At 39.2% G+C, this 12,461-nt stretch overlaps 1 protein-coding gene across 1 annotated transcript in view; it reads left to right on the top strand.

The window, feature by feature from the left end:
* The window catches only part of SCP2 (sterol carrier protein 2), a 140,111-nt gene that overhangs the window by 359 nt on the left and 127,291 nt on the right, over nucleotides 1-12,461 (top strand). Inside the window, exons 2-3 of the mRNA XM_039237793.1 lie at nucleotides 9,359-9,416; nucleotides 10,031-10,102. Of these exons, the coding sequence (XP_039093724.1) occupies nucleotides 9,359-9,416; nucleotides 10,031-10,102 (130 nt within the window). The remainder of the gene's footprint in view (nucleotides 1-9,358; nucleotides 9,417-10,030; nucleotides 10,103-12,461) is intronic.

Genomic DNA, 12,461 nt, shown 5'->3' with positions numbered 1-12,461 from the left:
GGGGCACGAGAGTGGCGACTCGGAGGGGTTGCGGGGTAGGTTTGTCTCTGAGGTATGGTGCTGTCTGGGGGTTGTTCCTGTGGCCATTTCTTTCCCCCTCATCCTTGTTCTCCCTGGATCAGAGTTTGTGACGGACACCCCAACATAACCGAAAACCCACACCTCCTTAGAGTCTGGGTGGAATCCCAAGGTATGTGGATCTTTGACGAGGCAAGGCCCTCCTTAGGCTGGAAAGGGAAGCAGGCATGGGAAGGGTGCATGTTGCCAGCTCTACACACCCAGGAACAGTCCCTGCGGGACCCCTTTACAGACAGAAGTGTGGATGAGGAGGAGAAACGTAGTGATGTGCAGTGTCTTGGCACACGCGGCCAAGGTTTTCTGGTTTTCTGGATCCTCCGATCTCCGTTCCGTTCCTGAAGTGTATTGCCTGGTTCTCAGGAATCCAGAGGCTCCAGGTCGGCTGCCTGTACACCCTCACCACTTCCAAGTGGGAGTAATCCCAACGTGCTTATTAGTTTCACCCCGCACTCTGTTTTATGCCCCTCTAGCTTTGCTTCTCTTGTTCTCACTGCTTGTACTTGGTGGATTTTGGATTTTTAGAAGACTAGTTCAGATCTTACCCTCTCCAAGAAGTTCTGATCCTCCTGACCTTCCCGCAGAGCTTTGTACTTAACCTTTGCCTCAGTGCAGGCATCCCTCATTTATGGAAAGTTCAAGTTGTATCACTTCATTTTCACGAGACCTGTATTCGTGCCTAATTGCGTCATCTGAAATTCGAAGAGCACTTTTGCTTTTAGAAAAAAGCAAAAAGTGAAAGTAGCACTCAGCATTTTTTTCTTGCAGGGACTGTTACAGAGGCAGTGAGCACCTGAAGCAGCAGCCAGAGTGTGACTGCCAGACTTTTTCCTGGAATTACACTCAGCCTCTCAGCATTAAGCTACCATGGTTTTTGTTTTTTGTTTTTTGTTTTTAATGTTTGTTTATTTTTGAGAGAGAGAAAGAGAGACAGAGCGTGAGCAGGAGAGGGGCAGAGAGAAAGGGAGATAAAGAATCTGAAGCAGACTCCAGGTTCTGAGCTGTCAGTACAGAGCCTGATGTGAGGGTTGAACTCAACAACTGTGAGATTATGATCTGAGCTGAGCTCATGAACTGTGAGGCTATGATCTGAGCCAAAGTCGGACACTTAACGGAGTGAGCCACCTAGGTACCCCTGTGTGATGGCTCTTATTTTTTTTTTTTTTTTTTTTTAATTTATTTCTAGGAGAGAGAGAGAGAGACAGCGTGAGCAGGGGAGGGTCAGAGAGAGAGGGAGTCACAGACTGAAACAGGCTCCAGGCTCTGAGCTGGCAGTCAGCACAGAGCCCGACGCGGGGCTCGAACCCATGAACCGCGAGATCATGACCTAAGCGAAAGTCGGACGCTTAACCGACTAAGCCACCCAGGCGCCCCTGATGGCTCTTATTTTTAATAGCTGAGTTCCCCATACAGCTTGAAGTTCTCTTAATGAGATTTTATTATCAGTATAGGAAATAAGTTAGAATTCCTATGGTGGACGTCAACAGGTTTTAATACAACTAAATCACAACCACCACCTGGCTGATAGCAGCCCAAGTCCCTTTGCTTGCTGCTTACCTTCTGGTATGCTCTTTTTTTCATAGTTTTGCCTTCTACCTGTTTCTTTTTTTAAAGTTTCTTTCATGTTTTTTATTTATTTTTGAGACAGAGACAGCATGAGAGGGGGAGGGTCAGAGAGAGAGAGAGAGAGAGAGAGAGAGAGAGACACAGAATCTGAAAGTGGCTCCAGGCTCTGAGCTAGCTGTCAGCACAGAGCCCAGTGCGGGGCTCAAACCCACAAACGTGAGATCATGACCTGAGCCGAAGTCAGAGGCTTAAAGACTGAGCCAGCCAGGCGTCCCACCTTTTACCTATTTCAAGAACTGGTCTGACTTTATCTGTTTGGACTTACATAGCAGTGGCTTATGCAGATACTCATTTTTCACAGTTCTGGAGGCTGGAGCTTGCCTCAGTGTCTTGCTTTCTGGTTCATAGACAGCTGTCTTCTTGTGTCCTTACATGGCAGAAGGGTTGAGGGAGCTCTCTGGGGTCTCTTTTATAAGTGTATTAGTCCCATTTGTAAGGGCTCCATCCTCCAAATTCAGTTATATTGGGGATTAGATTTCAATACATGATTTTTGGGAGGACACAGACATTCAGTCTATAGCAGAGTCCCAAGTCCTATATGTTCTTATTTCTATTTCTTCAAGTTTCTCTAAGTTACTCTGGTGACTTTTTTTTTTTTTTTTTAAATTCTGGTGCCCTTATAGTTAGGACCAAATAATAAGCACTTAATTTTTCTTTTTTTAAAAAAATGTTTATTTTTGAGAGAGACAGAGACAGCATGAATGGGAGAAGGGCAGAGAGAGAGGGAGATACAGAATCTGAAGTAGGCTCCAGGTTCTGAGCTGTCAGCACAGAGCCTGACGCAGGGTTCAAACTCATGGACTGTGAGATCATGACCTGAACTGAAGTTGGAGGCCTAACCAACAACTGAGCCACCCAGGCGCCCCATACTTAATTTTTTAATACTTTTATGTATGATAATTTCATAATCACAGAAGAAATACATTTTTCATCACAACCCCATACACACACACACCTGAAACAAATTTGCTAAAGCAATACTTATGTGGGCAGTTCTAGGTAAAATGTCAAGATTCTTAAAAAGATACATTGAGAGGAAAAGAAAGTGGAGGAGAACCTGTAGATTAAAAGAGAATTAAAAGACCCATGGAATTTTGATAAAGGGCAAGACTAAACTATAGTGTCTATAGATGATATATACTTGGATGATAAAATTATGAAATACTACAAAGAAAGAGTGATTGCTGTAAGAGGATGATAGCAAGAGGAGATTGAGATTGAGTTTAGAGGAGTTTCTGGAGTAAAAATTGAAGCAAAGTTCAATTTTTTGGTCTGTGTGGTGTTGTGAAAGATAAGGAAAGGCAGACACTAGGTAAAGCATTGGGACAGATTTCAATCACTAACTTACGACTGTGAAAGGGGTAACTCCAGTATGAAGTACACTCAATTTTGACTTATACAGACTGGGTGTTTTTTTTCTTTCTTTCATAGTTTATTGTCAAGTTGGTTTCCATATAACACCCAGTGCTCATCCCCACAAGTACCCTCCTCCGTGCCCATTACCCTCCTTCCCCTCTCCCCGACCCCCATCAGCCCTCAGTTTGTTCTCAGCATTCAAGAGTCTCTCATGGTTTGCCTCCTTCTCTCTCCCCAACTATTTTTCTCCTTCTTCTCCCCCATGGTCCTCCGTTAAGTTCCTCCTAATCCACCTATCCATGCAAACATATGGTATCTGTCCTTCTCTGCCTGACTTACTTCAGTCAGCATAACACCCTCAAGGTCCATCCATGTTGTTACACATGGCCAGATTTCATTCTTTCTCATTGCCATGTAGTATTCCATGGTATAGATAAACCACATCTTCTTGATCCATTCGTCAGTTGATGGACTCTTAGGCTCTTTCCATGCTTTGGCTATTGTTGAGAGTGCTGTTGTGAACATTGGGGTCCATGTGCCCCTATGCATCAGCACTCCTGTATCCCTTGGGTAAATTCCTAGCAGTGCTATTGCTGGGTCATAGGGGAGTTCTATTGTTAATTTTTTTGAGGAACCTCCACACCGTTTCCCAGAGGGGCTGCACCAGCTTATATTGCCACCAACAGTGTAGGAGGGTGCCCGTTTCTCCACATCCTCGCCAGCATCTGTAGTTTCCTGATTTTTCATTTTAGCCACTCTGAGGTGTATTTTCCTGATGATGAGGGATGCTGAGCATCGTTTCATGTGTCTGTTGGCCATCTGAATGTCTTCTTTGGAGAAGTGTCTGTCCATGTCTTCTGCCCATTTCTTCACTGGATTATTTGTTTTTCCAGACTGGGTGTTTTAAAGGAAAATGAGGGAATAGGGAGCTTGGTGAGTTGGGGCTCAGTAGTGTAGTGCTAGGGAAGTGAAAACTTACAAAAAGTAGGAAGGGGGCTTGGTCCATATGAAATCCATTTGGGTTTGCTAACTGGTGCTTATCCAAACTTGGGCTCCCACTCTCCTGCAGAGACTTGGAGACAGGGGTCCTAACTTTTGATATTTGTGGTTAACAAACAGTAACTTCTTTTTGGTAGCCTTGAGGCACTTTAAGTAGGGCTGGGGTCATCCTGGGGATGTGGACTTGAGCTGTTAGAAACTGTGCTAGTGTTTGATCTTTATAAGCCATGGTGGTGGCTTAGAGAAGAGGGCTCAGAGGAGCCTGGCTTGAGTTTGGTTCAAGGAGAGAATCTTTGTCAGTGGATGCAAGAGCGTTTGCCTTAGAATAATTCATGTTTTGTGTGTGGTGTGTGGTGTTCTGTATCTCTGCTATTTACAATTAATCTTTAAAAAGGCTAAAACTTTAATTTTTTATTATTTCTTTTTTAAACGTTTATTTATATAAATTTTTTTTTAATGTTTATTTTTGAGAGAGAGAGAGACAGAGTGCAAGCAGGGGATGGCCAGAGAGAGAGAGACACACACAGAATCCAAAGCAGGCTCCAGGCTTCTGAGCTGTCAGCACAGAGCCTGATGTGGGCTTGAACTCACGAACCGTGAGATCATGACCTGAGCTGGAGTCGGATGCTCAACCTGCTGAGCCACCCAGGCACGCCTTTTTCATTATTTAAAAACAGGTTATTTATTTATTTGTTTTTAAATAATCTCTGTGCCTAGTCTGGGGCTCAAAGTCACAACTCCGAGATTAAGAGTCACATGCTCTATTGACTGAGCCAGCCAAGTGCCCCCAAAAGGTTAAAACTTTTAAAAATAACTCTAGAAAAAAAAAATTGTACCATAAAGGAAATGTAATTATAGCACACAGCTTGGCCCAGTAATAAGACATATTAACTTAATAAAGTAAACACTGAGTACTGATTTAATAAAAATTATTCATTTGTTGCTGATGCATAGGAGCACATGTACCCCAATGTTCACGGCAGCACTCTCAACAATAGCTAAAACATGGAAAGAGCCTAAGTGTCCATCAGCGGACGAATGGATCAAGAAGATGTGGTTTATCTATACCATGGAATACTACATGGCAATGAGAAACAATGAAATCTGGCCATGTGTAGCAACATGGATGGACCTTGAGGGTGTTATGCTGAGTGAAATAGGCAGAGAAGGACGAAGATCATATGTTTGCACGTATAGGAGGATTAGGAGGAACTTAACTGAGGAATGAGGGGGAGAAGAAGGGGGGAAATGGTGGGACAAAGGGAGAGAGACAAACCATGAGAGACTCTTGAATGCTGGCAAAAACTGAGGACTGATGGATGGGGCGGGGAGGGGGGATGGGCACGGAGGAGGACACTTGTGGGGATGAGCACTGGGTGTTATGTGGAAACTAATTTGACAATAAACTATTTGTAAAAAAGTTAAAAAAATTATTATTCATTTGTATAAGTGGGATGGGGTAAGCGTAAATGTATATGTGAGGGGGCCTAAGAGGCCTAATCCTCACTGATCCATTTTGGAGATTGTGATATAATTTCTTAAACTGATAAAGAAATGATAGTATAAGAACATTTAGAAATATGGCATTTTATTAAAAAAAAGAAATGTCTAAGAGAATTAAAAGTGGATGTTTTGGAAACAAGTAAGACTAGTGCATGGAGAGTAGTGAAACAGAATTGCTGTTTTTAGTATAAGCCTTATGGTGCTTTTTATTTGTTTATTTTGTATTTCTTTGATGAAAAAAATAAAAGCTAAAAAAAACAACATTACCAACACCTCAGAATCTCTCCTTTGGGCTCTTTTTCAGTCACTGACTCCTCACCTGCAATGATTACTATCATCCTGACTTCAGACCTTTTAATGCTGTAGATTAGTTCTGGCTTTTTTAGTCAGCATTATATTTGTGAGAATCATTCATAATTTTATGTGTAGTTATAGATTTTTCATTCTACTTGATGTCACTGTGTGAACATACCACAATTGATCCATTCTGCTCTTAGTGGAATTTGATAGTTTCCACCTAACTGTGCTTTTAATTTTAAAGAAGTAATGTTGTATGTGTTTATTTGCTTGACCAGTCATTAAAAAACTGCCTTGATTTCAGTAAGAAGTGGGAAAGTGCAGCTATTTCATTACATGGGTGATAATTTAATCATTAATTGGTATTACCAATTAAAACCTAGCATACTATTCTGTTTATATAAATGCTGTCTGTGAATGCTCTGATTGTAGCTAGTGAATTGAATAAGTCGGAGTAGAATAGGTAATTTTTAGATACTGAATTAGGGAATTGTGAAGAATTCCCTAATTAATGCAGGAATTATGAAGAAATTGGATGGGACAGGTATGGGAACAAATGTTAAATGTTTCCTTTTGGTTCAGGTTCAATATGTATGTCAACACTGCAATGAAATGTGGCACTTAATTTAATTCAAGTCTATAGTATTTCAGGCTGGTTTTGTGACTCACTAGGAGGTTGTGAAATCAATTTGGTAGGTTGCATGTAGCATTAAAAAAATTGAAATAGAGGGGCGCCTGGGTGGCTCAGTCGGTTAAGTATCCGGCTTCAGCTCAGGTCATAATCTCGCGGTTTGTGGGTTCGAGCCCCGTGTCGGACTCTGTGCTGGCGGCTAGCTCAGAGCCTGGAGCCTGCTTCAGATTCTGTGTCTCCCTCCTCTCTCTCTGACCCTCCCCTGCTCATGCTGTCTCTATCGCTCTCTCAAAAATAAATAAGATATTTTAAAAAAATTGAAATAGAATAGAAAATATTATATCAGTATAACAATTAGGATAAGTATTTAATGAAAATTTAGGTTTAATTATATATGTATATATGTGACTACTGGGTTTGTTGTAATATGTATCTTTTGTGGCTTGCAATCAAAATGTTTTGAAAGCCAGTTTTTTTGTTAGCACCCCCACTGGCCATCAAACCACTCTACTTTATCTAATTGATTACCTAGTTTGTTAGGTTTTCTTCTTTTATGTTTCTTAAATCTGTTTACTTTTTTCATCTTCTCTGCTGTTATCTTGGTCAACTCTCACTTGGACTGATTCAGGATCATTTGTCCTCACTGCCTCCAGCTTATTCCCTTCATTCATTTCTCCACATTGCATCTAGAATAATCTAAAATACGGGTCTTCTCACCCCAGTCTCTCTCTTTTAAAAAATAAGGCTTTATTTTTCAAAACTGTTTTAGGTTTATATCAAAATTGAACAGAAATTATAGAGTTCCCATATGTTCCCTGCCCCTACACATGCACAGCCTCACTCACTATCAATACTCTGCCCCAAAATGGGGCATTTGTTATAATCAGTAAACCTAAACTGACACATCATTATCACTTAGAGTCTATAGCTTACATTAGGGTTCAGTTGTGGTGTTGTATATTCTAGGTTTGCACAAATGTATAATGACATGTATCCATTATAATATCATACAGAATATGGGGCACCTGGGTGGCTCATTTGGTTAAGCACCTGACTTTGGCTCAGGTCATGACCTCATGGTCCATGGGTTCAAGCCCTGTGTCTGGCTGTGGAGCCTGCTTCTGATTCTGTGTCTCCTTCTCTCTCTGCCCCTCCCTCGCTGCCGCTCTCTCTCTCTCTCTCTCTCTCTCTCTCTCTCTCAAAAAAATAAATAAACATAAAAAAAATCATACAGAATAGTTTTACTGCCCCAAAAATCCTCTGTGCTCTGCCTGTTCATCCCTCCCTTCCCTCAACCCCTGACAGCCACTAATCTCTTTATTATCTACATAATTTTGCCTTTTCCAGGATGTCATATAGTTGGAATCATACAGTCTGTAGGCTTTGCAGATTGACTTCTTTACTTAGTAACATGCATTTAAAATTTCTCCACATCTTTTCTTTGTGTTTTTTTTAAAGTTTATTTATTTATTTTGAGAGAGAAAGAATGTGTGTGCGAGTGAACGCAAGCAGGGGAGGGGCAGAGAGATTTGGGGGAGAAAATTCCAAGCGGGCTCCGAAATGCCAGGGCAGAAGTCCAACAGGGAGCTTGACTCTGTCTCATGAACCGGGAGATTATGACCTGAGCTAAAACCAATATTTAGATGCTTAACTGACTGAGGCACCCAGGCACCACCCTCCATGTCTTTTCATGGCTTGATAGCCCATATCTTTTTAGTGCTGAATAGTATTCCATGTACCACAGTTTATTTATCTTTTCACCTACTAAAGACATTTTGGTTACTTAAGATTTGGCAATAATTTAAAATTACTATAAATGTGTCTCTGTGGGCTTTTGTTGTGGACATAAGTTTTCAACTCATTTGCATAAATACTAAGGAACACAATTGCTGGGTTATATGTTAAGAGAAGGTTTAGTTTTATAAGAGACCACCAAACTGTCTTCCAAAGTGGCTGTACCATTTTGCATTCCCACCAGTGATGAGACTTCCTCTTGCCCTACATCCTTGTCAGCATTTGGTATTGTCAGTGTTTGAATTTTGGTCATTCTAATAGGTGTGTAGCAGTATCTCATTGGTTTTGTTTTTTTCCAGTCTCTTAAAAATAATATTCATTGTCTTCAGGATAAAGCTCAGACATCAAAGGAATGCATATAATGCCCCCTATGTTGGCTCTAGAGCCAGACTATCTAAAGTTTCAGTTTCATTGCTTATTAGCTGTGTGACCTTGGGCAAATTACTTAATCTCTCTATGCCCTAGTTTTCTTACTGTAAAGTGATGATAATAATAGTAACTACCATTTAGGATTGTTGTGAGGATTAAATGAGTTAATATATGTGAAGTGCTTAGCATAATGCATAATACATTAAGTGCCCAATAAATGTTAGTGGTTATCATCATTTGGACCTAAGTTACTCTTCTTTACCTATCACTTGCTGTAACTTATCTTGCACTTCAAGCTCTGCAATATAAATTTGTTAGTACAGTACTTGGGTTGAGCCACAGTCTCTCACTTCTAGACCTTTCCCCTAGAAGTTTTGTTTTCTTTCACTTGGCAAACTCTATTCTAAAAGACTTCATTTAAATGTCAGTTCCCCTGAGAAGCCTTTCTCATCCTCCCTCTGAGCCTAGGTAGTTTTCCTTTCCAAATTATTCTGTGCTTATGGACACTATAGTATAATTTTCTGTTTTCTATTGGACTAGAAGCTCCCTGAGGGCAAGGACTGTCTATTATTTATTGTCAGAGTATAGGAACTTGATAGGTGCTCAGTATGTTTTTAATTTAATAGATGAGTGAATTTCTGCAGTGCTCTGTTGTAAGAAAAATCTAACTGTATTTGTTTCTATTATTATCTCCTTCTGTACTTCTAGTTCACGAAGCCTGGACTTGAGAATTCAACAGACTATCCTGACTTGGCAAAAGAAGCAGGTAAAATAGAAAATTTGGGTCTTTGAACATTGATGTTATTGTGTAGTCTATCTTGATTGTTGAACAGCCTTGTAACCATAAATGGAAGCCTGGGTCAAGGAGAAGAATCTATACAGACAGTTGCCTACTGATTCATTAGAAAGGACAAAGGGAAAAGAGCTTGGGCTAATTATTAGCTAGATAACCAAGGCAAACAGTGCCCTTTGATTTTATGTACTATCCACCTGTTGGGACAGCAAAGGGCTCTGAGAGAGTTCTCCCACCCCTCCCAATGATGATACTCTTTCCAATTTTGCCCTTTGGATGTGCAGTGAAGCTACAGAGATGAGTTAGATAAGGAACTTGCCACTAAGGAGGTTTAAGATTTTGGACTTTAATATATTTATAGTTAGTTTATAAATATCAGAAAGGAGGTATGAAAAAGTGATGTAGTAGCTTAGAGGAAGAAATGGTTATTTCTGAATGGAGAGATCTGAGAGGATTTGATGAAGGTTTGTCATTTGAATTGAACATAGACTATTTAAAGGTAGATCTACTCTGGAAGACTTTAAATTTTTACTCACCTAAAGCAAATACTCAAAGCACTATTTGATTAAACACTTTTGTTTTTATAGGCCAGGAGGCTTTAGCTGATGCACAGATCCCTTATTCAGTAGTGGAACAGGCATGTGTTGGCTACGTTTATGGTATGTGGTAAACTATATATTCTAAAAGTGTTTCACCTAATCTACCAGCAGCTTCATAAACAATGCAGAGGCATTTGTGAATTTTAACTCTCGAAAATCAGAATTCAGAGTCTTATTCCTGTCATTCCTAGATTTCCCTTATGTGTTAGCCTAATTTAATATGTTTTTGCCATTGTTTATTGCCAAAACAGGAGATTAATTTAAAAACTATTGTTTAGGGGCGCCTGGGTCGCTCAGTCAGTTAAGTGTCCGACTTCGGCTCAGGTCATGATCTCGCGGTTCGTGGGTTCGAGCCCCGCGTCAGGCTCTGTGCTGACAGCTAGCTCAGAGCCTGGAGCCTGTCTTCGGATTCTGTGTCTCCCTCTCTGACCCTCCCCTGCTCGTGCTGTCTCCCTCTCTCTCAAAAATAAGTAAAACATTAAAAAAAATTAAAAATAAATAAATAAATAAAAAACATTGTTTATCTTTAAAAAACAAAAAATTACCCATAGTCCTACCATATAAAGATAATTACTGTTCAGAAGATCAATTTTTGTTCTTTGTTATCTTAAAATTTGCATGTTTCCTTTTTTGTATCCAATAAAGTTTTATTAAACTTTTTTTCTAACTAGAAAGAGAATATAAACTAATTGTTAAAAAAAAAAGGAAACACAGAAAAATACCAGAAAAAATAAATCACCTGTAATCCCATTGTCCAGATCAGAAATTATTACCATTAACTTTTTGATGTTTTCCTTCAGTGAATATGAATGCATGTGAGTATGTATGCATATCCGGTTTTCTCTTAAAGAAAATTAGGTCCTGGGGCATCTGGCTGGCTTAGTCAGAAATGTGTACAACTCTTGATCTCTGGATTGTGAGTTTGAGCCCCATATTAGGTGTAAATTATTTAAGTAAATAAAACTTAAAAAAGAAAAAATATAAGGTCCTAGTATACTAACCTTTTGGCAACCTACTTTTCCCACTTTGGTTTTGTAAATATTCTCCATTAAGACTTCCTTTATATTATCATTAACATTTTTTTAATTAAAATTTTTTTTCCCGGAATTGATAAAGTATTTACATGGTACAAAAATACCAAAGGTAGATGGTTATATAGTAGAAAATCTCACATTTATTCCTGTCTCCCTATTTCATGGTTACCTTCCCTTAGACAGCCAGTTTCACTAATTTCAGGTGTATCTTTTCAGAGGTGATTTGCACATATACAAGTGGTATGAGTGTGTAACTTCCCCCTGCCCCTTTTGTTACACACCATTGTAGCATAATATACACACTATTTTGTATCATACTTTTTTTTTTTTTACTTAGTAGTTCTTGACTATAGTTCTAAGTTTTATCATAAAGAGCTTCCTTGGTCTTTTCTTATGATAGCATAAAATTCCATTGAATAGATATATCATAGTTTATTTAATCTATTGCCTTTTAATGGACATTTAGAATGTCCCTATTCTTTTTACAGTATTTTTAATGATTGCGTGATTTTCTAGTCTTTGGGATTTACTACAGTTTATTTAGTAGTAATAATGATATCCTGTCTTGGACATTTTATTCATTCATTCATTCATGGGACATTTAAATTTTTTTTCTAATTTTAGTTATCATAAAAGGCTATAATAAGCATAACTGTAGATGAGTCTGTGTGTACATCTGTGTTATTTTTTTGAGATTTCAGGATATCAAGAGAATCCTCAAAGGGAAGTTTACTAGGTCAGAGAGAAGCACAATGTATTTCAAAAAGGAGGTTCTGAACTTTGCTATTTTCCCTGAAGACTTCTGGAGAGTACCTTCAGATGTTCCCATCATATTGTGCTAGCATGTCTGTCTTGGTGGCCATGTTACTTGCAAAAGGGAGTCAAATGTGTATTCAGCTTGGATCACTATTTTTCTATAACAACTTGCCAAACAGGATCTTTTAAACTTTTTGAAGTTTTGGAATTTTTATATGAAGAGAAAAACCATAACCTTTTAAAAATTTACTTTTTATTTCTATTTTTAAATTATTATTATTTTTTAATGTTTATTTATCTTGAGAAAGAGATAGAACAAGCAGGAAAGGGGCAGAGAGAGGGAGACAGAGAATATCAAGCAGGCTGCGCACTGTCAGTGCAGAGCCTGATGCCCGGCTTGAACTCACAAACTGATCTCATGACCCGAGCTGAAATCAAGAGTTGGACGCTTAACTGACTGAGCCCCCCAGGTACCCTGAGAAAATCATAGCCTTTAAATTAGATGGTATAGTTTTAAAGATTTGTATCTGAAGTATAAATAAAACATTGCTTCCTTTATCATGTAGCACTAGCCAGACTGAATTGTTTGCTGTTACTTGGTCATTTCTCTACCTTTCTACCTCTGTAAC

Source organism: Hyaena hyaena, unplaced genomic scaffold (genome assembly GCF_003009895.1).
Source record: "Hyaena hyaena isolate Hyena2069 unplaced genomic scaffold, ASM300989v1 scaffold_5, whole genome shotgun sequence".
In the NCBI taxonomy this organism is placed as follows: Eukaryota; Metazoa; Chordata; class Mammalia; order Carnivora; family Hyaenidae; genus Hyaena; species Hyaena hyaena.
Note: the sequence above shows the minus strand (reverse complement) of the source record. Positions and strands in the feature narration are given on the sequence as shown.